Source organism: Antechinus flavipes, chromosome 4 (assembly GCF_016432865.1).
Source record: "Antechinus flavipes isolate AdamAnt ecotype Samford, QLD, Australia chromosome 4, AdamAnt_v2, whole genome shotgun sequence".
In the NCBI taxonomy this organism is placed as follows: domain Eukaryota; kingdom Metazoa; phylum Chordata; class Mammalia; order Dasyuromorphia; family Dasyuridae; genus Antechinus; species Antechinus flavipes.
The window spans coordinates 164,371,075-164,398,024 of NC_067401.1; the positions used below are offsets into that span (position 1 = coordinate 164,371,075).

Sequence of the window (26,950 nt, forward strand, 5' to 3'; positions counted from 1 at the left end):
GAGAGGGAAAATGGCAGGTGCCTGAATCAGCTTGCCAATCAGTGCAGGCTGAGGGGTGGAGCAAGCGCGCGCGCGGAAGCCAGTGAGAAGTGGGAGGTAGCCGGGCGCGCACTCTCGGGGACAGGATCTATAAAGGCAAGGCCCCACGACCCAACGCGCGCTTCTGCCCTTTTCTCTGTCCCAGAGAGGTAACCGTAGCACCTCCAACACCACGCTCCGCTTCGTGCCCGCCCCTTCCGCGTGCCTACGGCCTACCGCCACTTGCCGGGCCCGAAGAGAGACATGCTGAGCCGTGCCCTGCTCTGTCTAGCCCTGGCCGTCACGGCTGGGGTCCGTGCTGATTCCCCTGAGGAGGAGGATGATGTTCTGGTCTTGAAGAAGAGCAACTTCGAGAAGGCGCTGGCGACCTACGAGTACCTCTTGGTGGAGTTCTGTGAGTGCCGACACCCCGCTCCCACCCTGCCCTGCTCGGCCGACCTCGGCAGCCCCGGAAAATGAGTGTCCGCCTTCCCTGAGGCTGTCCGGGAGCTTGCAGGCCGAGGGCGCGTGTGTGACCCCCCCTGGGGACCTCGGCGGCCGCCGCAGCTGAGCCGGGTTTTCTCACCTCGGGATGGGCGAGGGTGGGTGGGTAGGTATCGGCGGCCGCTTTCACATCCATTGGAATCAGCAGGAGTGGGTTGCCTTGGTCGTGGTGTGCATCCTATTCTGTTCTATTTCTCTTCTTAAGCTTGAGGGGTCTGAATGGAGGCTTCCTCCCGGCCAGGTTTCGGGAATGACACCGTCCTTCCAAAGTCCTTTTGTTTCTGAGGTGGAGGGAGAAGAGTAATCTCCGAACTTTAAAACTTATTTGAGATCTTGGGACTTAACAAGTCTTCTATCTCTGGAGGAATAGGAAAAGTCTCAAAAAAAACTTTTTTTTTTTTTTTTTGGACGAGAAGCAGCATTTATACTCTTCTCTTTAAAAATGCTTAAACTTAAGCCTTCTTTTCTGCCCGTTACAGTTTATCTTTAAGACCTGAGTTGTTACATTCAGTAACTTTAAAGATTGGTTGATAGGCCAGGTTGGGTGACTTTCTGCATGAAGTCCACATGGCAAATTTCCTCTGTAAGCAGGAAAAGAAGAGGATCAGCTTGTTTGGGCAAAAGCAAATACAAAAGAACTGTTTATGGTTTGATGTTGCAGTGTCACTTAGATGGTTCTGCTCCAATTAATTTAGTGTCTGTCTTAATAGTAATCTGAAACTTAGTTTGTATTGTCAATTGAGCATTTAGCATTCTTTTTAGTGGCAATCAAACAGTAATAGTTGCTAACTTGTGATACAAAACAGTGAAACAAAGTGTGAAAGTAATAAACTTGAATAGTGTGCTACATTTACAGTTTCAAGATAATTGCTCACAATCTTTGGGTGCAACATAGAATCAACGAACTTTGAAAAAAATAGGTATAAAAGATGTTATCAAAGAAATATGATGGGGAAAAAAAGATGAACTAGTGATATGGCCAGGGAATATTAGATGTACAAAGACATTTACTGGTGTCTCCATAATGTCGCGTCCTCTGGCATGTTGAATAGACCCCCTGTGGTGAATTTATGAGAAAACAATATGCAAGAGTTTCACAGAATATAAGAAGCATGGATGAGTTGGGATTACAGAGGAAGCTCACATCGTGAATCATATGAGCACTACTGGGTAGATTTGATGGCTCTGCGTTTTTAAAGGAATGACAGTGATTCTAAGTATAAATTTTCTCTAATCACCTGTTGGTGATTAAGGTTCAAGTCTTGACATACTGGCTCAGATCTGGGCAAAACACTTAACATCTCAAGTCTCAAACACAGCAAGTTGCAGAGCTGATAGAGAATTGCCTTGGTAGAAGTTTCTCCCCAAATTATGGGGAGGTGAGGAAGTATTCCAATCACACTGATGAAACCACAAGTTTGGAAATACAATAAAAACCAACTAAACAAAAAACACCTGGTCTAAGGCTGTTACTGGTTATTAATTAGGCTTTAAAAAGCCACCAGGAGCCTTTGGTAACAAAGCAGATTAAGTATGTAATTTTGTTTATGGTTTTCATTTGATATGAACAGTTTATGTTCTAATACTGCTGAAGAGCTACAAGAAGTAATTTGCCAGTATGTTAAATGTTTTGTTTTGTTTTGTTTTGTTTTTTTTCTGTGAAAGGCTAGGGGGGTTGTCAAAAGAAATAGAATTAGATCAGGTTCTCCTGCTTAATCCTTTATTTTTCTTTTCAGATGCTCCTTGGTGTGGCCACTGTAAAGCCCTAGCACCTGAGTATGCCAAAGCAGCTGGAAAACTTAAGGCTGAGGGTTCTAAAATCAGATTGGCCAAAGTAGATGCCACTGAAGAGTCTGATCTAGCACAGCAGTATGGTGTTCGGGGTTACCCTACCATCAAATTCTTTAAGAATGGAGATACAGCTTCTCCTAAAGAGTATACAGGTAGGTCTTCTTCCTAGGAAGTGATCAGATTCTTTCAGGTGCTGTTAGATCTGCAAAAGAAAAAAATAACTAAGGATATAATACCTTAAATTTGTTTGTTATTAAAATAACTTTTCAAAGCATTTTGTGTTTAATTTTGTCTTTCCCTTCCCAATGACTTATGAAGTAAGTAGGGCAGAAATAATACCTTATCTATATGTGCTAACTATTGCTGAGTTGTTCAAAGTACTTCAGACTTTTGATCTTAACCTTATCCACATAGGGATATAGTAAAGGTTAGATATTATCCTCACTTTATAGCTGAGAAGAGTCTTAAGTCAAGAGGTTGACTTGCCCAAGATTCCAAGGTGATTTGGTGATAGAAACTTTTGGACTAGGCCTAGACTTTGTTGATCTTTGTATACTTTCTCTTGCTCTCCTACTTAAGGAAATGAATGAATGTTTCCGTATACCAAAATAAATCTGAACTTTCTTGGGGGATTGGGGATACAGCTGGCAGAGAAGCTGAAGACATCGTGAATTGGCTGAAGAAACGCACTAGTCCAGCGGTCACTGTCCTGACAGATGTTGCTGCTGCTGAATCCTTGGTGGATTCCAATGAAGTTGCTGTTATTGGCTTATTCAAGGTAGATCTATTAGAATTTAATTTTGGATTCTTTTGCTTTTCTTGTGTCCTCCCTTGCACAACTGGAGCAAGTGATTACATCTCATCCTGTTGTCTAGGGCACTGGCATATGCTAAGTAAGGATCCTTCAATGAAGATGGACTATGGGGTCTAATGTTTGTCTTGTTTAAAGGTACATACTGGCTATGTTGAATCAGTAAGTCAGTAACTTTTCTCTTTTTAATCTTCCTCATCTAGGACTTGGAGTCAGAACTTGTCAAACAGTTCACATTGGCTGCAGAGTCCATTGATGATATCCCATTTGGAATCTCTTCCAACAGTGATGTGTACTCCAAATACCAATTTGATAAAGATGGCATTATCCTCTTGAAGAAGGTATGTTGTTTGGTTTGTTGAACTCTAAAGTAAAATGTAGTTCACCTTTGGTCTGCAGAGAGTAATGTTTTTTAGTACCTTGCCCTATGAGGCTCTGGAACAGTGGATCAGAGGTTCTACATCTTGATCAAAACAAGAGAAGATTCAAAATAAAGGTTTTGTGTCATGAAGTTAATTTGAGTAGAATCATTTTTTAAAGACCACTTTAATAAGCAGTCTTGTCTAACAAAATAGCTGATGTTTCTCTTAGCTTTGTGCTGTTTTCTAGTTGAAAATTGGAATATTCAGAAGTTGGCTTCTTTCAAAAAGTTCCTTAGGAGAAAAGATTCTATTTGTGTGCCATAATCTACTGTAGGAAAAGCTAATTGTTTTCTTTCCTTTAAAAAAATCTGATAAAGAATGATAGTTGTTAGGATAAGCAGCTGATAAATCATTTGAGAAAGCTTAAACCTGGGTGCTGAAGGGAAAAATAGTTCTCACTATTAAGTAAATTTGCAATATGCAAAGTTGACATTACTAAAGAAATCTGCATTCCCAAAAAACCTTCTCTGCCCATCTCTTCCCCTCTTCTCCCTCCCTCCAAATCAAATCAAAACCTTCCTAATGAAAGCAGAAAAAGGGATGATACCCTGAGACCTCAGTGATAGGAGACTTTTATTCTGATCAGATCCCTGTCTGCCCCCACCCAGAACTCCAATACCACTAAGTATCCCCATGACAGGACCTATCCTCCTTTGTTTGTGTGTCTGCCCCCTCCATGTGTTCTTTTTTTCTGGCAGGGACATACCTGACCTTGTGTTCCTTATGCTCTTCTGTCCTTCTAGGCCCCCATATGACCTTGAACCATGTACTTAGGCCCTCTTCCTTCATAGGTGTGGTCCCCTTTTGGCTCCTCTCCCTTTCTCCCTTCCCCATATCGTGAGCAAATTCAGAATGATCCACTTAGGTAAATCAGAAACTGGAGTACTAAATTAGAAGTGGGAAGATTTATTCAGGTCAGTTTCAAAAAGAAGCTTAAGTTCTTTTGAGTTTTTGAAGTACCTGGTTTGGTGAGCTTTCTCCACTGAGCAAATTGGACGAAAAAGTACTGAAGTTAGATCATAAGTTGAATGAAAAGGATAAGCAATTTGAAAATAGATATGTTCTTTAAGGAAAAGGGGAAGGTGCTTGTATGGTTTGAGAAGAAAAACTTGGTTTTGGCTAGAATATAGATCTAGGGTTTTTTTTTTTTTATTTTTTATTTTTTAAGTAGCATTATAGGCACTCAATAGAATTTTGTACTTCAACAGAGTATAAGTGAGGCATGGCCCTTCCTAAAAGAGTACCATAGAAACTATTTTTCTGTTTCTCTTAGATCTCTTCTTAAGGAATTTTGATATTTAAGGGAAAAATGAACAAGACTCATGGACTTCCTAGGGGATACTGTTTGAGCTATTAATTGCTGGGAGAAAAGTTTAGAATTAAATGGAATTAAGATACTTATATTTAAGAGGTATACTAAATAAATATTAAAGAATTTGGATTGCAGTGTTATTTAGTCTCCCTTTATGGATGGAATGAAGAATGTATTGCAGGGAGACTCCAGTGTGATTTAAGGATGTTTTTAAATTTAGCAGGACAAAATACTTTAAAGGTTAAAAGATTTTTCTAAAGTCAAGAATGATTCTACTGGTCTGAACACTTGGAAAAATGTGTCCTATCATTATATATAGCATAATATAAAGAGAATATCAGGAATTATAATTTCATCAGAAAAGTCTAGAGCAAATCTATTCTGTTACTTAACTGACTTTTTTTTGGGGGGAGGAGGCATCTAATCATTGGCTTAGACTTTCTGTTTCATGTTTGTAAATCTTCCTAAGGAGATTGCAAGCTCTTTTTTTTTTTTTTTTTTTTTTTTTTGCGCCGAGGCAATTAGGGTTAAGTGACATGCCCAGGGTCACATACTTAGGAAGTGTTAAGTGTCTTGAGACCATATTTGAACTCAGGTATTCCTGACTTCAGGACTGGTGCTCTATCCACTGCCACATCTAGCTAACTCCTGCAAGCTTTTTTAAGGCAGGGATCATTTCTTGATATTCTTTTTCATCTGGGCTTAATAGTGTTAAAAACACAATAGATTCTTGATAAAAATTACTGAATTTAATTTTGAGACTGATTACTTTTCTGGTTTTGATTTGAAGTTAATTAGAAAAAACTGTATTCGATTCATATTACCTGAATTACAGATAACTGCCTTTGTTCATGAACTATGAAACAGTCAGCATTGCTTTTTGCAGAAGGATCTGGGCCATAAATTAGTTTCAGTGAACTTTGTCTGCTTAATTAGTTAAGATAACTTAGAGCAATAGAAATATAGACCTAAGGTCAAATTTACTTCATTTGGGAAAGAAGTTTAAAATTGTGAGGGACATATAGCTTAAATTAGTTTCCTCCCACAGCAGGAGGAACCTATCAGTGTGATCAAATTTTAGATCCCGCTTTGTAGGGGGTACTAAGAAAGCTAAAATGAAATGGTAGCTAGCATCTATAGAGTGCTTTAAGGTTCTCAAGCATTTCTTTTGTACCCACATTATACCCAAAATGTACTCTATTGGAACTCTTATTCTGTTTTAGTCTATTCTGGCTCTCCCTATTTTTTTCCCCAATTTTAGTCTGATTTGCTTACCTGTTTGTTTAGCCAAGGGATCGTGTGGGTAAGGACTTCAGCTGACACATTTCAATCTTACTAGGCCCCAAGTATGTATGATTAGCCATTTTCATCATGAAATAAAACTAAAAGTTTTTTTTTCCCCTGAGGCATCTGGGGTTAAGTGACTTACCCAGGATCACACAGCTAGGCCATGTTAAGTGTATGAGGTCAGATTTGAACCCAAGTCCTCCTGATTTCAGGGCTGGTGAAAACTAACATTTTTACAAGGATTATTATCATACAACTCTTTCTCAGTACAATAATCTCTCCTATTAGAACCATCTCTTAATAAAAAAAATTATAGTTACGCAAAGTACCAACACAACTCAACTGCATAAGGTTTTGTTCTGTACCTGTAGTTGACTGCTTTTCATTTAGCAAATGAAGCTGTTTCATCATTTCCTTTGAAGTCAGGGATTGGTCATTGTATTGATGGGGGTGTCATTTTGCTATTTGGTAATTTCCTTCTCCCTCTCTCCTCCCCCCAATATGATTGCGTTATTTCCTTTATGTTACTGTAATTATTATATATTGCTCTGCATCAAGCTTTCCAAAGTTTTCTGAATTCCTTCATTTTCATCACTTGTTAGTTTAATAATATTGCATTCATATTCTTTCAGCCATCTCCCACTCTGAGCATATTATTCCATCAATCCAACTCTCTTTTTGTCAATTCTCTCTCTACTAGCTTTTTTTCCCTTCTGTTTTCAAAAATATTCAAATAAGTCTTTTAGAGTAAGGTATATCTTGATGCTTTAACACTTTCAATTTTTTGCTACCACAAAAAATACTTCTAAGGATGTTTTGGTAATAATATCACTGGGCCAAAGGGTATGAAGTTTAGTTACTTTTTTAGCCTAGTACTAAATTAGTTTTCCAGAATGAGTAGTCAAATTCCTGGCTCTCTCAGCACAATATTTGTCAATGTTGGATACACTGTAAGAAAACAAATGTGATAGTTTCATCTTTTATTGTATTTGCCACGTTGATGGGTCTACACTAACAATTCATAATAACTTTTTTAGAGGGCCTTCAAAGCTGGTTGGAATAAATTTTTGTTTTTTTAATTATAGTCCATGAAGTGACTCTCAATTCACTCTTTCCACTTTCAGCAGTTAACTAATTCCCTTTATGCTGAAAGATGGGGAGGGGAAGAGAGGAAGGGAAGTGGAAAGGAAGAAGCATTTATGAAGCCCCAGTGTACCAGGCATTGTGCTAAGTACTTTACAAATATGGTCATGTTTTGTTTTCACAACAGCCCTGCAAAGTAGGTACTACTGTTATTCTCATTTTAGAATTGAGGAAACTATGGCAGAGAAGTTGTCATACAGCTAGGAAGTGTTTAAAGTTAGATTTGAAATCTAACCTGATTCCAGCTTTCTACTTATTGTGTCAGCAGTTTCCCTATAGAAATTCTCTTAGCTTCTTTTTGTAATTTAGAATCTCTTTTCTTCCCATCTCAGAGGAAGAAGTAGCCACTACCTGCTGGATCAATCTTATCATTTTATTTTCTCGTATCATGTTTTCTCTTGCCTTTGGGTTTTTGTTCCATCAATCCAACTCTTTGTTTTCATTCTATCTCTACCAGCTTTTTCCCTTTCTGTATTCAAAAATATTCAAATATATCTTAATCTGAAAGACATTTATCTTGATCCTTTAACTTCAAGCTAGGTAATTGGTTTCCTTATCAATTGCCTTGTTACCTATTTTATCTAGCTATTTATGTCACTCTACATATATGTGCATATTATGCATATATTTGTACATATTATGTACGTACCTGTATTTTGTTTCCTTAGCTAGAATATTACTCTTTTGTAGGCCAGAGTCTTTTTGTATCTCTAGTGCTAAGAAGGTACTTAAATCGGTGATTGCTGATTATTCATATATTCTCTGAAGTGTAGTCTACTCACTCATTTATTTCAATATTTTCCAGTTTGGTGTCAGCCCTCATAATTTTATAGAAATTGATCTCATTGAGCTAATTCCCAACTGACAAATACATCTTAGTTCTTTCTTGGTTCCCTCTTCAATATATGATACTAAGTATATAATTACTCCTTGGATTACCCCTACCTCCATCGTTTTCATTGCCTGACACTAGGTAGGTTTTTCCTGGGTAAAAAAAGAGCAGTAATTCTTGCCATTCTTGTTAATATTGCCAGAGACCTGACAAAAATGAGACTTCCCTGGCCTGTTTTGTAGAGGTAGTCCAATTCTATCTTCATCTAAATATCTATTTGCCAAGATTCTGCCTTCTACATTTTCTCTTTGCTTTATACTTATTTTCATGGCAATAAAGATACCTTCATAGTTTGTTTTTCTAGACATAACTTCTTACCTGAGCTCCTGTTCCATATTGCCAACTTGCCTTTTGGATGTAATCACTGAAGTAACTTTAAATGAAATTAACATTCCTTTCCACTGGTTCTCAAGACTTATTTTCTCTTTTCTGTTAATGGCATTACCGGGCCACTTTGATTTTCTAGCCTCAGTACCCTTTTGTGTATTCCTTTAACCTGGGTGATCTTTTTTTTTTTTTTTCTTTTTTCTATTGAAATCCTGGCACATATCCAATGGTGCCAAGTCTTATTTCTACTTTCATATCTTATCTGATCCCTTCTATTCACACAGTCACCACATTAGTTCAGGTCTTCATCACCTCTTGTGTGTATTATTGCAGCAACCTCCTAATTTGTCTCTCTGTTTCAGTCATTCCTACATATTGCTGCCAAAGTTATTTTTCCTTAAAGATTTCCTGTTGCCTCTCAGATACAATAGAAAATCCTTTGTTTGACTTTTAAAGCCCTTTACTACCCGATCCCAACCTGTCTTTCCAGCTTCACTATCCATTCAAATTGATCCCTCTGTTCCTCCATCTCTTTTACCTCAGCTGCTTATATCCTCACTAACTACGTTTTATTGTGTATTGTACTTTGTATTTATTTTTATTTTTTAACTTTATATTTATGCTGTAAATATTTTTATGTATAGTTGTTATTTCCCCTGATAGAATTAAGTAGCTTGAGTACAGGAATTATTACTCTTTTCATTATATCTTCTTTGGCACATAGTAGTTTATTGAGAAGTTCTTTGAGGCCTGTTCCAACCACCACTTCTTTTCCTTTTCCACTTGAACTTGATTTTTTTGAGGGAATAGAGGGGGGGAAAGTCTTGTAGCATTTTTTATTTCTTAACTGAACTTTGTTTTGGACTGAACTTAGTAAGCTACTTAAGAGAGCCCTGGGCCTTCTGGAAATGAATATAAACCTAAACAAATATATGATAAATGTTTGTTAAATTGAATTACTGCTAGACTTTCTTTCACCAAACAAGTTTTCTATCCTTGCTGCAGCTTCCAGTTCTGATAATTCTTTGCATGAGCTCTAGGTGCCTATGAAGTCTTTCAGGATGCCACTGAGAGCAATAGGGGGCAGAGTTGGATTGCCTTTACAATGCAGGCCTGACATCATCACATGATTTCAAGTCTTCAGACAGTATTAGAAAGAAATACTAGTAACAATAGGAATGGCCAACTTTTGTAAACTCTTATTGACCCATGGGCTGATTATCAAGTGATGGTTAGAGTTGTCCTATGTGATGAAGGAGTATGATTAATTCTAGTGACTAAAGTTGTCCAGCATTTAATATATTTACATTGTTGATAAAGAAAACTTGGTTTTCCTTGGTTTGACTTTATTTTAGTTAACAAGTTATCGTTTGCTTCTTTGCTTAACATACATAATAGTTTGTTCCTAATATGCCTTCTCCATGGGAAATTGTAGCAAATGGTCTAACTCTGCAAAAGATTATATTTTTGAGGAATTAAAGGGAATAATTTGCCTATGTTGCAATTATTCCCTTATTGTTAAATCTGCAAAGAGGTAGGGTCCAAAAGACTATTTTGCCTCAATGTAAGCAGGAAGGTGTCTCTGGAGCCATACTGGTCTTGTAAATATGAATCTCAAAAATTGGTCAACAAGTCAACATTTAAAAAAATTATATTTTGCTTTTTATGCCTTTTCATTATTCTTACAAATCAAAAATTTGAAAAGAATATTTTTGAATTTATAAGATTTTGAATTTAAAAGGTTTTCTGGCATTTGATTTTTTTGCTTCATTTGATACTGATGACTTTTTTTTTTTTTTTTTTGAAAAAAAAAAGAGAGACTTTAACTCAGATTTTTATTACATCCAATTTTAATGCTGTCGTTACATGGTAATGACAGTGGGTTCTTGACCCAGTTAAAAGAATTTATATATGTATATGGCTTCATTCATTTCTTTTGTCTTTGCATTATGTATTCTGTGTGTGTGTATTATATATATGTATAATATCTCCAGTTGGACATCTCCTTTATTATAAAGAAATATAAGCAAAAATATCTGCTACATAGACAATGACTAACAGTAAGTATCATTTGTCTCTGGGGGGAGTAGTCCTTCCAGTCCCCCCAGTTGTCTGCCAACAGATTGCATTCTTCATCAACTTTTCCCAAATTATTAGTTTCTTCTCTTTTGCTTTCAGGCTGACTCATATCTTTTCCAATACTTAAAAAAACCTTCACTAAATCTTATCCTTCCTTCAAACTATCCTGCTATTGCATTCTTCCTTTCTCAGTCAAACTCTGAAGGGGAAAAAAAAGCTGTCTGTACTGTTTCCTTCATTTCACTTTCTCTCCAACCATTTGGAGTTTGGCTTCCAACCTTCTCAATCCTTACCCAGCAGCTTACAAGTGGTCTCTCACTTGTCAAGTTATTCTTTGTTAGTTCTCAACCCTTGGTCTTTTTATTGCATTTGACACTGTTGATTACTTTTGGGACTCTGGGTTTTTTGATATTCTCTCCTAGATTTCCTCCTTTGTTGACTACTCTTTTAATGAGGCATCCAAGCTTTTTTTTTTCTTTTTTTCTTTTTTTGTTCCCCAAGTTTTTCTCCTAGGACCTTTTATCTTCTGTATGCTCTTTATACTCATCTTTAATAGTACTTAAACTTACAAGTATTTGTACAAATATGTAATGTCTGAGCTAGCTTTCTGGAGGTCTTCCAGAAGGGCCTTGGTCTCAGCAGGATAGACTCCACAGAATGGACAAGAATAGAATCCAAAGTCTTTATTGTCTCTTACACAGTCTGTGTCTGTCATAGTCTGACGCAGTCTGCTCTAGCGGTCGGACAGTCTGCCAGTCTCAACTAGTAGTCTCCCTCCGAGTCTGACTTTGTCCCCAGTTTAGATGCCCTATTACAATTACATCATTACAGTATACTTGAACTAGAGAACAATTATATCACCATGCTAAGTACTAAGTCTATGTATGCTAGAGAACCATTATTTCATCAATTCCACTGAGTTAACATCTTGTTTCAAGTATTCTCCAGAGTTCCAGCTCTCTACACATATATATTCCTAAGTATATATGTATATATGCATCTGTGAACACCAGTCTGACAACTTATAGCCTTTCCTTCTAAACTAACTTATATTTAACTACTTTGTATTTATTGGCTTTTAATTCTATATATATTGTTTATATCCTTGTCTCTCTTATAGAATGTAAGCTATTGGTGAATAGGAATCATTTCATGCTTTTACTTATACTCTCAATGCCTGGCACATAGTAAGCACATAAATATTGTTAGTTGAATAATTACATACTTCAGAGTGTCTCTTCTCACACGGCCCTTCTAGCATTTACTTTTCTTGTCCAAATTCGATGAAATAAAGTTGAATCCTGAGCTGTTTTCATGTAGTCATTTATAATTTGCAAATCTACTCCTGAGAAGTATTTAAATCCTAGTCACTTATTAGGAATGAATTTTTTAAAAAATGTTTTTGTTGCTTCTAGCAGGTATGTAAGGAATAACAGGTACGTCTGCATCTGTAATTATTTTTGCCAAGTTTTGCCAAAACTGGAAATTAAAATGTATGGTGTATCCCTGAAGCAATTGTAAATCCAGAAATTAAGAGAAATAGTTGGCTTTAGCATTTCGCTGTTGTCAATAATAAAGGTATAAATGTCTTAAGCTGTTAGACCTACTTTTAAAGAACTTTTTTTTTTTTTAAAGCACCAGGTAATTTTTTTTTTTTAAGTAAAATAAAAAGGAAAGAACTCAGATTTTTAACTCTTTTCCTAGACGGAGAAGCTAGCAATTGGAATATGTTGCTGAACTCCTTATGTTTTAGAAATAACTCTGCCCTGTGTCCTAAATAAAACCTTTTGGATAAATGGTTGGTGTTCATTTGAACCCTAATGTACCAATATCCTTTCTTCCTGGCATCATAGAAAATGAGGGTTCCCAGAATTGAGGGCAAAATAGGTGTTGCTTTATTATGAAATGGGCTTTGGCATTAGATTGAAGCTTATCTTCAGTGAACATCTGTGCTTTTATCCCTGATGCCACCTTATACCCTGTGGGGACAAAATGCTCTCATAAGTAAACTACTGTTCATCAGCAAATGAAGTATAGCTGTGTTTCAGCATACCTCTTCCTTTGGATGCCTTCCTAGTATGTGGGAAGCACTTTATTCATCACTGCTTATTGGCTCTTATTATCTGGAATGACACTCTTCTTCTCCAGACTCCCACTGACTTGGGTTTGGGAAGACTATTCATTGACTGGCTTGAGACTTACAATCATGTGGGTCAGTATTATTAGGTCAGTGGACTGACTGTTAGTCAGTGGACTAATTTTTCAGTTCATTAGGGTGATATCAAAGATTGGGGTCTGCAACCTTTTCTGTTACAGCTCTGATTATTAGGTTAGATCCTTATGAGTACTTGGATTTGAGTTTATAGTGGTTTATAAAAATTCCTTGTTAACTTGCTGTAAGGAATCCTGGATTCACGCTGAGGTATTATTGGGAAAATTTGGCTGTTAACTGTACAATCTTATTTTCTTTGTTGCTAGGGTCTCATAAGATACATAAGGTCATTAGGTACAGAGATGTTGCTAACTTGTCCTACTGGAGAGAGCCCAGAATGGCTCAAATATATGTGTAGATGACTTAACTTATAACCCTTCTCTTTTCTCAGTTTGATGAAGGTCGAAACAATTTTGAAGGCGAGATTACCAAGGAGAACCTATTGACTTTTGTTAATTATCACCGGCTGCCCTTGGTCATTGAGTTCACTGAGCAGGTATGAGGCTTTTTGCTATGTAACATATGCTGCTAACTCAAAGGAGAATTCGAGAATTGGAAAGAAAGATTGGAGGTTCTGTTACAGCAAATCATTTATTGCTTTGGAATCCATTCATCTGCTAAAACCTCCAGTTACCAGGAGTGCCCTGTATCCTCTGCTCAGATTCCTCATATGTCTTTCAGATTATTTCCTTTCATCCTAATCCCTGTGATAATGAATTGCTGGCTGTTTAAGAGCAAGGCACTCCACTCCAAGCTCCCACTGCTATACTCTAATCCTTGAAACCTGAAACCTGAAACCTACCCTTCCAATATCCTACTTTACTCCTACTTTTTTTCCCCTTCTGTTATCTCATCCCTTAACTGAAGACTTCTTGTGTTTTAGACTTCCTCTACCTTTTGCCACTTAGTAATCTTCTGTCTTTTCAATTCTCATGACCTAGTTTTCTCTCCCACTTCAGCTACACATAGAGAAATGGATAATCACACTCTTAATTTTTACTATTATTTACAAGTCTTCCATTTTTGTGTTCAAAACATCCAGAATTTTTATCAAATAATAACCTCTTATTTCATGCTATCTATACCTTTGCCTTTCCAAAGCATATACATACATACATACATATATATATATACACATATGCATATATATTTTGTATCTATGGGACCTTCAATCCCTCGATTCCTCAGTACAATTCCAGGCCATCATTCCTATTCTGACTTTCTCTCTCCCAAATCTCCCCTTCCTGTACTTTTGAGTCAACCCAAACTGATCTCTTTTTTTTTTATACTTGGCATTCCATCTTTGTCTCCATGCCTTATATAATTGGCTAATCCTCATATAGAGAGAGTACTTCCTCCTCATTTCTGCTTCTTAAAATTCCTTGTTTCTGTCAAAACCTCACTTCATGAAACTTTTCCTGCCTATCTGCCCCCAAATTATTTTGTATATGCCAATTCATATGCGTGTTGGCTCCTACTTCAGTAAAATAGAAGATCATTGAGGTCAGGAACTGTTTTTATTCTTTGTATCCCGGGAACCTGTCATATAATAGGTGTATAATGAATTCTTGATTGATTCTATATTGTTAAATCAGAACTGATTGCCAGGTAACTTGTGGTTTTTTAAATGTGTTAATGACAAAAGAAGGCCCTGAAGGGGAAATGCATGTGAGAAAGTCATTGCATTTCTCTTTTTCTTTAACATATATTTCTGTGTTACCTAGACGGCCCCCAAAATTTTTGGAGGTGAAATCAAGACTCATATCCTGCTGTTCCTGCCAAAGAGCGTTTCTGACTATGATGACAAACTGAATAACTTCAAAAAAGCAGCAGAAAGCTTCAAGGGGAAGGTATGTGACTTTAAACCATACTATTGTAAAGTTAAAAGTAAATTCTTAGGATCAAATGACAAACCAAAGAAGTCTGGATTTAGAAAAATGGCTTCTTATAATGATCCTTCCATGTCTGACTCAGTGCTAAATGCTTGTATCTGCCTGCCTACTGGTGTCAAAAGGGAGGGAACCAAGATGTGAGAAAGGAGAAGCCCAAAAGGAAGGCTTCAAGACTGTCAATTAAACCAATTCCTGTTTAAAAATAGAGTCCCAAAAGATATTGGGGAGGAATAATTTGGGGAAGCTTACACAAAAAATAAGCAGAAGTGACTAACCGCAGAGAGATTCCAGTTGACTACTTACTATGATTCAGCGGAAGAAAAGGAAACCAGATCTGAATAACATCTTAACATCAAATCTCTTGATATAACCTCCCTTGTAGAATTCAGAGGAATATTTTTATAGACTTGTCTTATAAATATGAAGTTTTTAATAGCTTTGGATACAATTTTAGCAAGGAAGGAATCCTACCTTGCCTGAGGTAAGATCATGTTAAGGTTGTTTATTTTTCTGTTCAATCAGAAATAAATAAAATGGTGATTAAGGGAGGCATTGACAGTCTTGTGCATAGACTTTTAACATTTCCATTGGTAGTTTTTGTATCAAATTAAAGAAACTGTAACAAGGTGATCAGACTTTGGAGTACCAACTGAATTTTTTTAAAGATCTTAACTTTTTAGTTGCTATCTTCTGTATCCATCTGGTCAGTGGAATTGTTTCCTAAATAATATTGCTCTGTAGTGTTATATATCTTTCTAAACCTGCCCCACTACTACTCTCTTTCCTCAAAAAAAAAAATATTTAATAGTTTTCAAGAAACACTAATTGTGAGTAACTTAATGCCTTTGCTAGGCTACCTTGCTAGGAAATCTTAGTTGGAAATCATTTAAAAATTTCCCTTAAAAGGGTTGTGTAAGTATTTATTGTCTATTGTATATTAAGAATGGAGGAATAAAAGGGAATGTGGCATTCTTTTTTTTTTTTTTTTTTTTTAATAACTTTTTATTGATAGAACACATGCCAGGGTAATTTTTTACAGCATTATCCCTTGCATTCACTTCTGTTCCGATTTTTCCCCTCCCTCCCTCCACCCCTCCCCCTAGATGGAAAGCAGTCCTTTACATGTTGAATGGGTTGCAGTATATCCTAGATACAATATATGTGTGCAGAACCGAACAGTTTTCTTGTTGCACAGGGAGAATTTAATTCAGAAGGTATAAATAACCCGGGAAGAAAAACAAAAATGCAAGCAGTTTATATTCATTTCCCAGTGTTCTTTCTCTGGGTGTAGCTGCTTCTGTCCATCTTTGATCAATTAAGGCTCTTTTTATCGAAGAGATCCACTTCCATCAGAATACCATCCTCAAACAGTATCGTTGTTGAGGTGTATATAATGATCTCCTGGTTCTGCTCATTTCACTCAGCATCAGTTCATGTAAGTCTCGCCAGTCCTCTCTGTATTCATCCTGCTGGTCATTCCTTACAGAACAATAATATTCCATAACATTCATATACCACAATTTACTCAACCATTCTCCAACTGATGGACATCCTTTCATTTTCTAGCTTCTAGCCACTACAAACAGGGCTGCCACAAACATTTTGGCACATACAGCTCCCTTTCCTTTCTTTAGTATCTCTTTGGGGTATAAGCCCAATAGAAACACTGCTGGATCAAAGGGTATGCACAGTTTGATAACTTTTTTATTTTTTTAATAATTTTTTTATTGATAGAACGCATGCCAGGGTAATTTTTACAGCATTATCCCTTGCATTCATTTCTGTTCCGATTTTACCCATCCCTCCCTCCACCCCTTCCCCGAGATGGCAAGAGTCCTTTACATGTTGAATGGGTTGCAGTATATCCTAGATACAATATATGTGTGCAGAACCAAACAGTTTTCTTGTTGCACAGGGAGAATTGGATTCAAAAGGTATAAATAACCCGGGAGGAAAAACATAAATGCAAGCAGTTTATATTCATTTCCAGTGTTCTTTCTCTGGGTGTAGCTGCTTCTGTCCATCTTTGATCAATTAAGGCTCTCTTTATCGAAGAGGTCCATTTCCATCAGAATACATACTCAAACAGTATCATTGTTGAGGTATATAATGATCTCCTGGTTCTGCTCATTTCACTCAGCATCAGTTCATGTAAGTCTCGCCAGTCCTCTCTGTATTCATCCTGCTGGTTGTTCCTTACAGAACAATAATATTCCATAATGTTCATATACCACAATTTACTCAACCATTCTCCAACTGATGGGCATCCTTTGATTTTCCAGCGTCTAGCCACTACAAACAGGGCTGCCACAAACATTTTGGCACATACAGGTCCCTTTCCTTTCTTTAGTATCTCTTTGGGGTATAAGCCCAGTAGAAACACTGCTGGATCAAAGGGTATATGCACAGCTTGATAACTTTTTGAGCATAGTTCCAAATTGCTCTCCAGAATGGCTGGATGTGTTCACAATTCCACCAACAATGTATCAGTGTCCCTGTTATATCCCCTCCAACATTCCCCATTATCTTTCCCTGTCATTCTAGCCAATCTGACAGGTGTGTAGTGGTATCTCAGAGTTGTCTTAATTTGCATTTCTCTGATTAATAATGATTTGGAGCATATTTTCATATGTCTATAAATAGTTTCAATTTCTTCGTCTGAGAATTGTCTGTTCATATCCTTTGACCATTTATCAATTGGAGAATGGTTTGATTTCTTATAGATTAGAGTCAATTCTCTATATATTTTGGAAATGAGGCCTTTATCAGAACCTTTGATTGTAAAAATGTTTTCCCAGTTTATTGTTTCCCTTCTAATCTTGTTTGCATTTGTTTTGTTTGTACAAAAACTTTTCAATTTGATATAATCAAAATTTTCTATGTTGTGGTCAGTAGTGATCTCTAGTCCTTCTTTGGTCATAAATTCCTCCCTCTTCCACAGGTCTGCGAGGTAAACTATCCTATGCTCTTCCAATTTATTTATCATCTCATTCTTTATGCCTAGGTCATGAACCCATTTTGACCTTATCTTGGTGTAGTGTTAAGTGCGGGTCAATGCCTAGTTTCTGCCATACTGATTTCCAATTTTCCCAGCAATTTTTGTCAAATAATGCGTTCTTATCCCAGAAACTGGTGTCTTTGGGTTTGTCAAACACTATATTATTAAAGTTATTGGCTGTTTTGTCCTTTGAACCTAACCTATTCCATTGATCAACTAGTCTATTTCTTAGCCAATACCAGATGGTTTTAGTAACTGCTGCTTTATAATATAATTTTAGATCTGGTACAGCTAGGCCACCTTCATTTGATTTTTTTTTTTCATTAATTCCCTTGAAATTCTTGACCTTTTGTTTTTCCATATGAACTTTGTTATTTTTTCTAATTCATCAAAGTAGTTTTTTGGGAGTCTGATTGGTATAGTGCTAAATAAGTAGATTAATTTAGGTAGTATTGTCATCTTTATTATATTTGCTCGCCCAATCCAAAAGCATTTAATATTTTTCCAGTTGGTTAGATCAGACTTAATTTGTGTGGAAAGTGTTTTGTAGTTTTGCTCATAAAGTTTCTGATTTTCCCTTGGCAGATAGATTCCTAAATATTTTATACAATCAGCAGTTATTTTAAATGGAATTTCTTTTTGTAACTCTAACTGTTGGGTTTTGTTAGTGATATATAAGAATGCTGATGACTTATGTGGGTTTATTTTATATCCTGCAACTTTGCTGAAGGTGTAGATTGTTTCTAATAACTTTTTGGTAGAATCTCTGGGGTTCTCTATGTATACCATCATATCATCAGCAAAGAGTGATAATTTGGTTTCCTCATTGCCTATTCTTATTCCTTTAATCTCTTTCTCAACTCTTTGTGGCATTCTTTAATACCTTTTTATTTGTTATTTGGTGTAATCTGGGAATATGAGATCCAAAACTTAACCTTGGGGAACATAATTTCTTTAGCTTGGCTTTAACAGGGGAAGACAAAAAATAGCTCAGATCTTTCTAACGTCAAAAATCTTTTGTTCCCAAGATCCTGTTTATCTTCATTGATAGTGATCACACTGACAACCAGAGGATCCTTGAATTCTTTGGCTTAAAGAAAGAGGAATGTCCAGCTGTCCGCCTTATCACTTTAGAAGAAGAGATGACCAAGTACAAGCCTGAATCAGATGAATTAACTGCAGAAAAGATAAAGGAGTTCTGTGACCGATTTTTGGAGGGCAAAGTTAAGGTATTAGTGCTGAAACGAATTTTACCACAATTTTTACAGATGAGAAAACTGCAACCTAGATTTCTTGATGTGTTGGCTTAAAGAGTGTAAGCATAAAACATGTACAACTTCTCAGACTGACTCAGACCATATCCTTTTGAGCTCTCTTTTGGATCCCCTGCAGCTTTTTCTAGAGTAGTTAGCAAAAACCACAGAGTAACTACAGAACATAGATCACAAAACTAGCTGCAGTAATACCAGCACAAAAATAACTCCTTTTTTAATATGCAGTAACCAAAATGAGTTTTTCTTGCTATGGGGTTGCTCAGGCATACACTGTTGTAGTTTAACCAATGTTCTCATATCTCAGAAAAGAAGAGAGTTTGTTATTTTGGGGTTTTTTGGCAAAATCATGGCTCCACTTGTTTTCTTTTGTAATTTGTAGTGATTGTTAGGGCTGTCACCTCAATTTTCAGGTTTACTTTTTACCCAGGAGGTATGAAGCAAAGTCAGCTGGGCTGTAGTATCATCATGGTATAATCAATTCCCCAATTAAACTTCAGTCCCTTCTTTCTTAGACTGTTTCTTTGTGAAAGAGGAATAAATTAAGGTAGTGAGAAAAGTCTTATTTGACCCACTGAGCAGTATCCCTGCTAGGATTGGCCCACTAGTGATCCTTTGGAACACTTGTTTATTGTTGGTTACCTATCTTGTGTTTGATATTTTTTTTTTAGCCTCATTTAATGAGCCAGGACCTACCTGATGACTGGGACAAGCAACCTGTTAAAGTACTAGTTGGGAAGAACTTTGAGGAAATTGCTTTTGATGAAAAAAAGAATGTCTTTGTAGAATTCTGTAAGTAGATATCTAATTTTTTCCTTTTGCAACATAGTATGGAATGCCTAATTGGAATAGCAAAGTACTTTGTTCATAGGAGAAGGGTTGAGGAGCACTGTCCTCCTTGTGCTGACTGTGGACTTGTCATCTTTACAGATGCTCCCTGGTGTGGTCACTGCAAACAGTTGGCTCCCATTTGGGACAAATTGGGAGAGACTTATAAGGATCATGAAAGTATAGTCATCGCCAAGATGGACTCAACAGCTAATGAAGTAGAAGCAGTTAAGGTCCACAGTTTCCCCACATTAAAGTTCTTCCCTGCAAGTGCTGACAGAACGGTAAGGATTTTACAGCAGAGAGAAGTGGGAAAGGAAAAGGACCAATTGTTGCGATGGCTTGTCCACAACCTTGATGTTAATATTGGGTGGGGGGTGGGGGTGGGAAAGGAAAGAGTTGGAGCTGCTTTTTTATCTTTGAAGCTAAGGTGTAATTCTGAGATTGGGGAGAGGGTGGGATTGATCATGGGCTGGTTAAGACTTGCTTCCATGCAAATGATGCTAGCATGTACTCTTCTCATAACCTGCCTTCCCAATGCTACTGCCTTCCCTCAAGTCTACTTGAGAGCCTCTCTATGGGATCTGTCATCCAGGGAGCCAAGAGCTAGGAAGGATCAGGTTGGGTCTGCTTTAGCGCAGAGGTAAGGGAGCTGGGAAGGGGCTGTTTTTTTGGTGGGGAAGGAGTGGAAGAGCTCTTAAGTGGAGGTGTGGCTTTTGGTTTTGGTACCCCCCAGCAGAAGCTCTTTCCCTTGTGGGTTAATGGAAAAGCACATTCCTGAGCTCCTTGACTTTGTGTAGGAAGGGAGAGTTTTGGGAGTAAAAATTGTCATAGGTGGGCTGCAGGTTTCACCTTTCTCCTTTTTCTCTTCCCTCCTAAAGGTAATTGACTACAATGGAGAGAGAACACTAGAAGGTTTCAAGAAGTTCCTAGAGAGTGGTGGATTAGATGGGGCAGGGGATGATGATGTAAGTATAATTTTTCTTTTGAGCATCAGTATAGATCCATATACTTGTTTTATGAAAGAAATCTTTTGATTTTTGATGAATGTGTAGAATCCATTCTCTGATTCTATCTTTGCACATTTCACTCTCTTCCACCCATGAATAGTTCTGACCTACATTGCTCCTTACAGAGTTTATCCTATTAGGAGAAAATTATGTCCTTTGCTCCTCTGGCTAGCCTGTAAAAGAGATTAAAGATGACTGGGTAGGACACAAATGGCTTGACAGGTTTGAGTAGAGGGCCCTGAATGGTAGCACATTCTTTGGAGTTCAAAAGGCTTAAAACATATTTAGTTCTAGATGATTGAATAACATGTTTACTTAACTCTTAATGAGCTGGATACTAAGTTTGACTGAAATTTTGACACATGGGGCACTACAATCCTAGCACCTTGTTAAGGGACTTCTTTTTATTATGAACTCTTATTTATTTTTATTTCAATTCCAGATTTTCTCCCTCCCTCTTCCTCCTCCTCCTCTTCCTCCTCCTCCTCCCCCATGTGTTGAAAAAACAACAATCAAAGAGAAGAATTCTTAACCACAAAGTAAGATATAATCATAATAGATGGATAAAACAGAAAATTTCAGTTACAGAAATCATAAAAACCAGAAAGATAAATTTCAACATTCATTTTTGCAAGATTTCCTATTCCGGATTTTTTTCTCCTTATCTCCCCATTTGCCAAGAGAGCAAACAATGTAATATAAATTGTACATATACAATATTTTAAAACATTTTCATATTTGTCATGTTGTACAAGAAAAATTTGACCAAAGAGGGAAAAAAACTATGAGAGAGAAAAACCAATTAAACAAATGTGAAAATGCACATTGAGTCTCCATAGTTCTCTCTTTGGACGTGAATGGCATTTTCCATCCCAAATCTATAGGAATTGGATCACTGCATTGCTGAGAAGTGTTCATCATTTCTTATAGTTCAATAATATTCCATCATAATCACATATGACAGTTTGTTCAACCATTCCCCAGTGGATGGGCATCTTCTTAATTTCCAATTCTTTGCCACCAGAAAACTATTGGTATTAAATGTGCATGTGTGTACGTGTGCGTGCGTGTGCGCGTGCGTGTGTGCGTGCGTGCGTGTGCGTGCGTGCGCGTGCGTATGTATTTGTGTGCGTGCGTGTGTATTTGTGTGCGTGCGTGTGTATTTGCGTGTGTGTGCGTGCGTGTGCACGTGTGTGTGCGTGTGTATGTGCGTGTGTGTGCGTGTGTATGTGCGTGCGTGTGCGTGTGTATGTGTGTGTATGTGTGTGTGCGTGTGTGTTTGTGTGTGTGCGTTTGTGTGTGCGTGTGTGTTTGTGTGTGTGTGTATAAATATGTAAAAAGATAGATATTTTGTTGTTTTTTTTTTTCCTTTTTAAATCTTTTGGAATACAGACCTAATAGTGATATTGCTAGGTCAAAGGGTGTATGTGGTTTTATAGCCCTTTGGGTATAGTTTCAAATTGCTCTACAGAATGATTGAATCAGATCACAATTCTGTCAACATTGGCTTAATGTCTTATTTTTCCCACATCGCCTCCAACATTTGTCATTTTCCTTTTCTATCGTATTAGCCAATGAAATAGATGTGAAGTACCTCAGGTTGTGCATTTCTCCAATCAGTATTAGAACATCTTTTTCATATTATCTATAGATATATTTGATTACTTCATCTGAAAACTTCATGAGTTTTCATCATTTATTAGTTGAGCAATGGCGCTTTTTTTTTTTTAATAGCTTTTTATTTACAAGTTTATATGCATGGGTAATTTTATAGCATTGACAATTGCCAAACCTTTTGTTCCCATTTTTCCCCTTCTTAATGGCTCTTATTTTTATAAATTTGACTCAGTTCTATGTTTGAGAATTCTTTCTGGCTTTCTGCTTATTTTCTCCTTCACCTGACAATTCTAGTATTTGGCTATAATATTCCTGGGAGTTTTTATTTTGGGTTCTCTTTCAGAAGGTGATTAGTGAATTTTTAATTTCTTTCAATTTATTTTATATTCTGGTTCTAGAATGTCAGGACAGTTTTCCTTCATCATTTCTTGAAAGATGGGGTTTAGGTTCCTTTTTGATCATGGCTTTCAGTAGACCAATAATTTTAAAATATATCTCCTGGATTTATTTTCCAAGTCAATTATTTTTTCCAATTCCAAACTGCAATCTCAGTCTGAGTAAAAACAGAGCCCTGCCTCAGTGTCAGCAAAGAGACCCTTGTAATCTCCTGACTAGTTTAACCTTGCCTTAATGAGAGTTTTGGATGCAGTTGCTGCTCATCTAGTGGCTCCCAAGGCCTGCTCCTGCTTTGGTGGAACTGGACTATGTTCCATTCTCATTTCCAATGAGATATTTCATATTTTCTGTTTTTTCATTTTTAAAATTTTTTTTATTTATTGATTTCTTAAAGTCATTAACTTCCATTTGCTCAATTCTGATTTTTAAGAAATTTGTTTCTTTAGTGAATTTTTGTATGTCTTCCATTTGATCAATACTGCTAATTTTTAAGGCATTCTTTTCCTCATTGGCTTTTTTTTTAAAACCTCTTACCATTTGGCCTACTCTATTTTTTAAGGTGTTATTTTCTTCAAAAAAATTTTTTTTTTATGAATCCCTTATCAAACTGTTGACTTGCTTACATGCTTTTCTTGCATCACTTTCATCTTTCTTCTCAATTTTTCCTCTATCTCCTATCTTCTTTGATATCCAAAAACTTTTTTGAGCTCTTCCATGACCTTAGACCAATTAATACTTTTCTTGGAGGCTTAGGATGTTGGAATTTTAAAATTATCTTCTTTTAAGTGTGTGTTTTGATTTATCACCACAGTAACTTCCTATGGTCAGAATTTTTTTTCTGTTATTTATTTTTCCAGCCTTTTACTATTACTATGACTTTTAACCCTTCCTTAAAGGTAGGACTTTGCTTCCAGAGTGGAGGGCTTACTACCCCAAACTTCAAAGGGTTTGTAAAGTTGTTTTCAGAAATTCTTCTAGGAACTTAAAAGTTTTTAGTTCTCCTCCCAAGATGATGTGATATAAGGAAAGATTTCTTTACCAGCCCCTTGGCCTCTGCTCTGCTCTGTGAGTGAGTATGTATTCTTTTCTGCCTTGGAACCATGAGGTGGATCCCTGCTCTACTGTGGCCACAAGTTCTCATGTATTAATGCTGTTCTTCTCCCTGGTACTGCCACTCAGAACTGCAATCTCAGTCTGAGTAAAAACAGAGCCCTGCCTCAGTGTCAATAAAGAGACCCTTGTAATCTCCTGACTAGTTTAACCTTGCCTTAATGAGAGTTCTGGATGCAGTTGCTGCTCATCTAGTGGCTCCCAAGGCCTGCTCCTGCTTTGGTGGAACTGGACTATGTTCCATTCTCATCCAAGTGTGACAGACCTTTCTTTTTGATCTTCTAAACTGTCTTTGGCTGGAAAATTATTTTACCCCATCCTTTTGTGGGTTCTCTTACTCCAGAAATTGTTTTATATCATTATTTAAAAGAGTTCGGAGGAAAGCAAAGTTGGTGCCTTTTTCTCTGGCTTTTTCCACTGTATCTTTCTGGCTTTGTTATATATTCATTCCATTTCTTTCCCTTTAAGGTCGGTGTTCTGTTTCCCACATAGAGCCCTTTACTTCTTTTTTCTTTAACTTTGCATTAGCCCTCTCTCTTCATCTTCACCATATTTGAAGATTCCGTCCAAACACCACCTTTTACAAAACCTTGGTTTTTTTTTTTTTTTTTTAAATATATAAATTGTAGGATCTAGAAGACTTAGAAGAAGCTGAAGAGCCAGATATGGAAGAAGATGATGATCAAGTAGCTCCAAAAGATGAACTGTAAAGAGAACTAAGCTGACATATCCCCAAAACAAGACACTACATTATGGGCTGCTTCAACCAAGCAGCAAATGCATCTGGAAACTTGTAAGATTCACAACTGAAGGAGAGTGTTCATTGAAAATCCAGGGAGGTTTTTTTTTTGTTTTGTTTTGTTTTTGTTTTGTTTTTTAGTAATACTTCATTCTAACATGTATGTAAATTCAAATGTCCTTTCCTTTTTGCTTTTCAATTTTTGAAAAGTGAGTTACCTTTAACAGCCCAGATCATTTGGTGAGCCTCCTATTCTTTCAGGGGAAGGGGTGGGGGAAGTGATGTTTTTTTTGAGGTTTTTTTTTTTTTTGTACAATTTTTTTGTCACACGTTTTTTTTTTTTTTTTTTTTTTTTGGTTTGAAGCGGGTTGTAAAAAGTTAAAAGCATGAGTGTCGTCATTAATAACCATTTTAGTGTCTGCCACACTCATATCTCCCATGAAAATTGTCATCCCTTTTTTAAAAAAATCCTGCCTGTAGGGTTTTTAAACATATTTGATAATTCCACATGTCAGAGTGTCAGATGGCAGTGTCACTCACCTTTTAGCTAGTTCTCCCTGGAATTGACCATTCCTCAATCTGGGGAGGAGCAACCACTAAGCTAAATGCAAGGACTCTTCCCTTCACACCAGTGTTATTATGGCTGAATGTCCTTGTATTTTGCTTTAAAAACACTTTTTTAATGCTCTGGAGTTAGATAGGACTATGCCATCGTTTTTTTTTTTTTGTGACAACAATCATTGGTGAAGGGGAAGATAGTTTCTAGCTTCCCTACTTAGACAGAAGTAGTATCACCTTCCCTGTTATGATACAGGGTTTTGTTCCACAACTTTCTGGTGCATTGCTCTGTGAATGTTGGATTCTTTTCCAAGTGTATAAGATGAGTTCCAAGGCCTACTTGATGCAGTAAACCAGGACACTTATGATCATTGGGAATTGGGAAGGGCAGTTGTGTGGGCATGGGTCAAGGATGTTTGAGCTCAATCAGACTTGATAACACTTTAAACATTTCCACTATAATGTTGGAACTGAACACATTGGCCAAATAAAGTTGAAATTTTAATATTTGGTGTTGCCTTTATCTTACTAACTTTATTTTTTTTAACTCGTGTAACTGAGCCTAGAATTTAGTATCTTAATTAAGAGAGAGTGTGTGTGTGTATATATGTATGTTACCTTAAAAACTAATATGCAAAAAGTTACTTTGTGGAGAATGGATTTTAATAATTTCCTAAAGGGGGGAGATTGTCCTCAGGACAGTTAATTTTGTCATTTCCCTTAACACTAGTTTTCTTAAGCTTTTGAAGTAGGCTGGATATGTTAACACTCATTTACTCCTCAGTTCTTTTCAGTTTGACTTCTTTTTTTTTCTTTGAACTCTATCAAAACTGCTCTTGTTAAAGTTACTGATATTTTTTTAGTTTGTTAAATATTTCTGGTCTTGATCTCTCTGCTTTATGATAGTCATTTTCCTGAATACTCTCCCCTCTTTGGAGTTTCATGACACTATTTTCTCTTTATTTACCTGACTGCTGCTTCTGAGTCCTTTGCATTCATTGTCTATATTGTGCCCTTCAACTGGGGGTGGAGTCTGTCTAAGGTCCTCTTTTCTACTGTCTTAGTGACCTATCGGTTCCCTTGGGCTACTAATAGTTCTACGCTAGTATCCTTTAAGTGCCAGCTCATGGGTATTAACATCTCAGACTTCATATGTCCAAAACAGACCTCAACTTTACCTCTTTGTTCATCCCCACCATTAAACTTCCCTGTTGAGGGCACCATTGCCCTTTAAATCTCTCATGTTATCTTTAACACTTACTGTACATATCTGGTAAGTTTCTAGCTGTACAAAATTCTTGAATCTTTTCATACAACCACCACACTAGTTCAGTCCCTTATTTTTCACTTATATTAGTGCAACAGCTTCTTGATTTGTATTCCTGCCTTTTAAATTTTACTCTACTCCATCCATCCTCCACATCAGTGATGTTAAACTCAAAAGAAAATGACCATTTATCCATATATAAGGATCGTTGCAGACTGCATATTAATTTAGTTTTTACATATATATTTTATTTTTATTTATTTTGTTAAATATTTCCCAATTACATTTTAATCTGGTTTGGAAGAGTATGCTGGAGAGTGCCGGGAGTCGCTTGTGGCTTTTGGGCTATATGTTTGACACTTCTGGTCAATCTCCATTGCTGCCAGTAGATCTGGTCATGTCACTTTCCTACTCAATATGCTACAGTGGCTTCCTACTGCCTGTTGGATAATATGTAAACTCCTTT

General features: G+C 36.8%; 1 protein-coding gene across 2 annotated transcripts; it reads left to right on the forward strand.

Moving 5' to 3' along the window:
- The first annotated feature begins 68 nt into the window (after positions 1 to 68).
- P4HB (prolyl 4-hydroxylase subunit beta) lies at positions 69 to 25,724 on the forward strand. 2 transcript variants are annotated; one of them, XM_051995356.1, is made up of 11 exons: positions 69 to 433; positions 2,259 to 2,465; positions 2,958 to 3,091; positions 3,328 to 3,465; positions 13,190 to 13,294; positions 14,523 to 14,648; positions 18,717 to 18,917; positions 19,631 to 19,751; positions 19,890 to 20,071; positions 20,669 to 20,755; positions 21,240 to 21,620. In XM_051995356.1, exons 1-11 carry the CDS (start codon positions 283 to 285, stop codon positions 21,327 to 21,329), a joined length of 1,542 nt encoding a protein of 513 aa, XP_051851316.1. In that variant the 5' UTR covers positions 69 to 282; the 3' UTR covers positions 21,330 to 21,620. The 2 variants fall into 2 exon arrangements, with proteins under 2 accessions (XP_051851316.1, XP_051851317.1); XM_051995357.1 differs by lacking the exon at positions 21,240 to 21,620 and adding an exon at positions 24,550 to 25,724 and having other exon boundaries at positions 73 to 433.
- The last annotated feature ends 1,226 nt before the right edge of the window (positions 25,725 to 26,950 follow it).

What these genes read in the sequence shown, in the direction of transcription:
- P4HB (XM_051995356.1), top strand. Translation starts at nt 283, where the DNA reads ATGCTGAGCCGTGCCCTGCTCTGTCTAGCCCTGGCCGTCACGGCTGGG. An exon ending in GAATGTCTTTGTAGAATTCT is followed by an intron (nt 19,752 to 19,889) that starts GTAAGTAGATAT and finishes TCATCTTTACAG; the next exon opens with ATGCTCCCTGGTGTGGTCAC. An exon ending in ATGGGGCAGGGGATGATGAT is followed by an intron (nt 20,756 to 21,239) that starts GTAAGTATAATT and finishes TTTCAATTCCAG; the next exon opens with ATTTTCTCCCTCCCTCTTCC.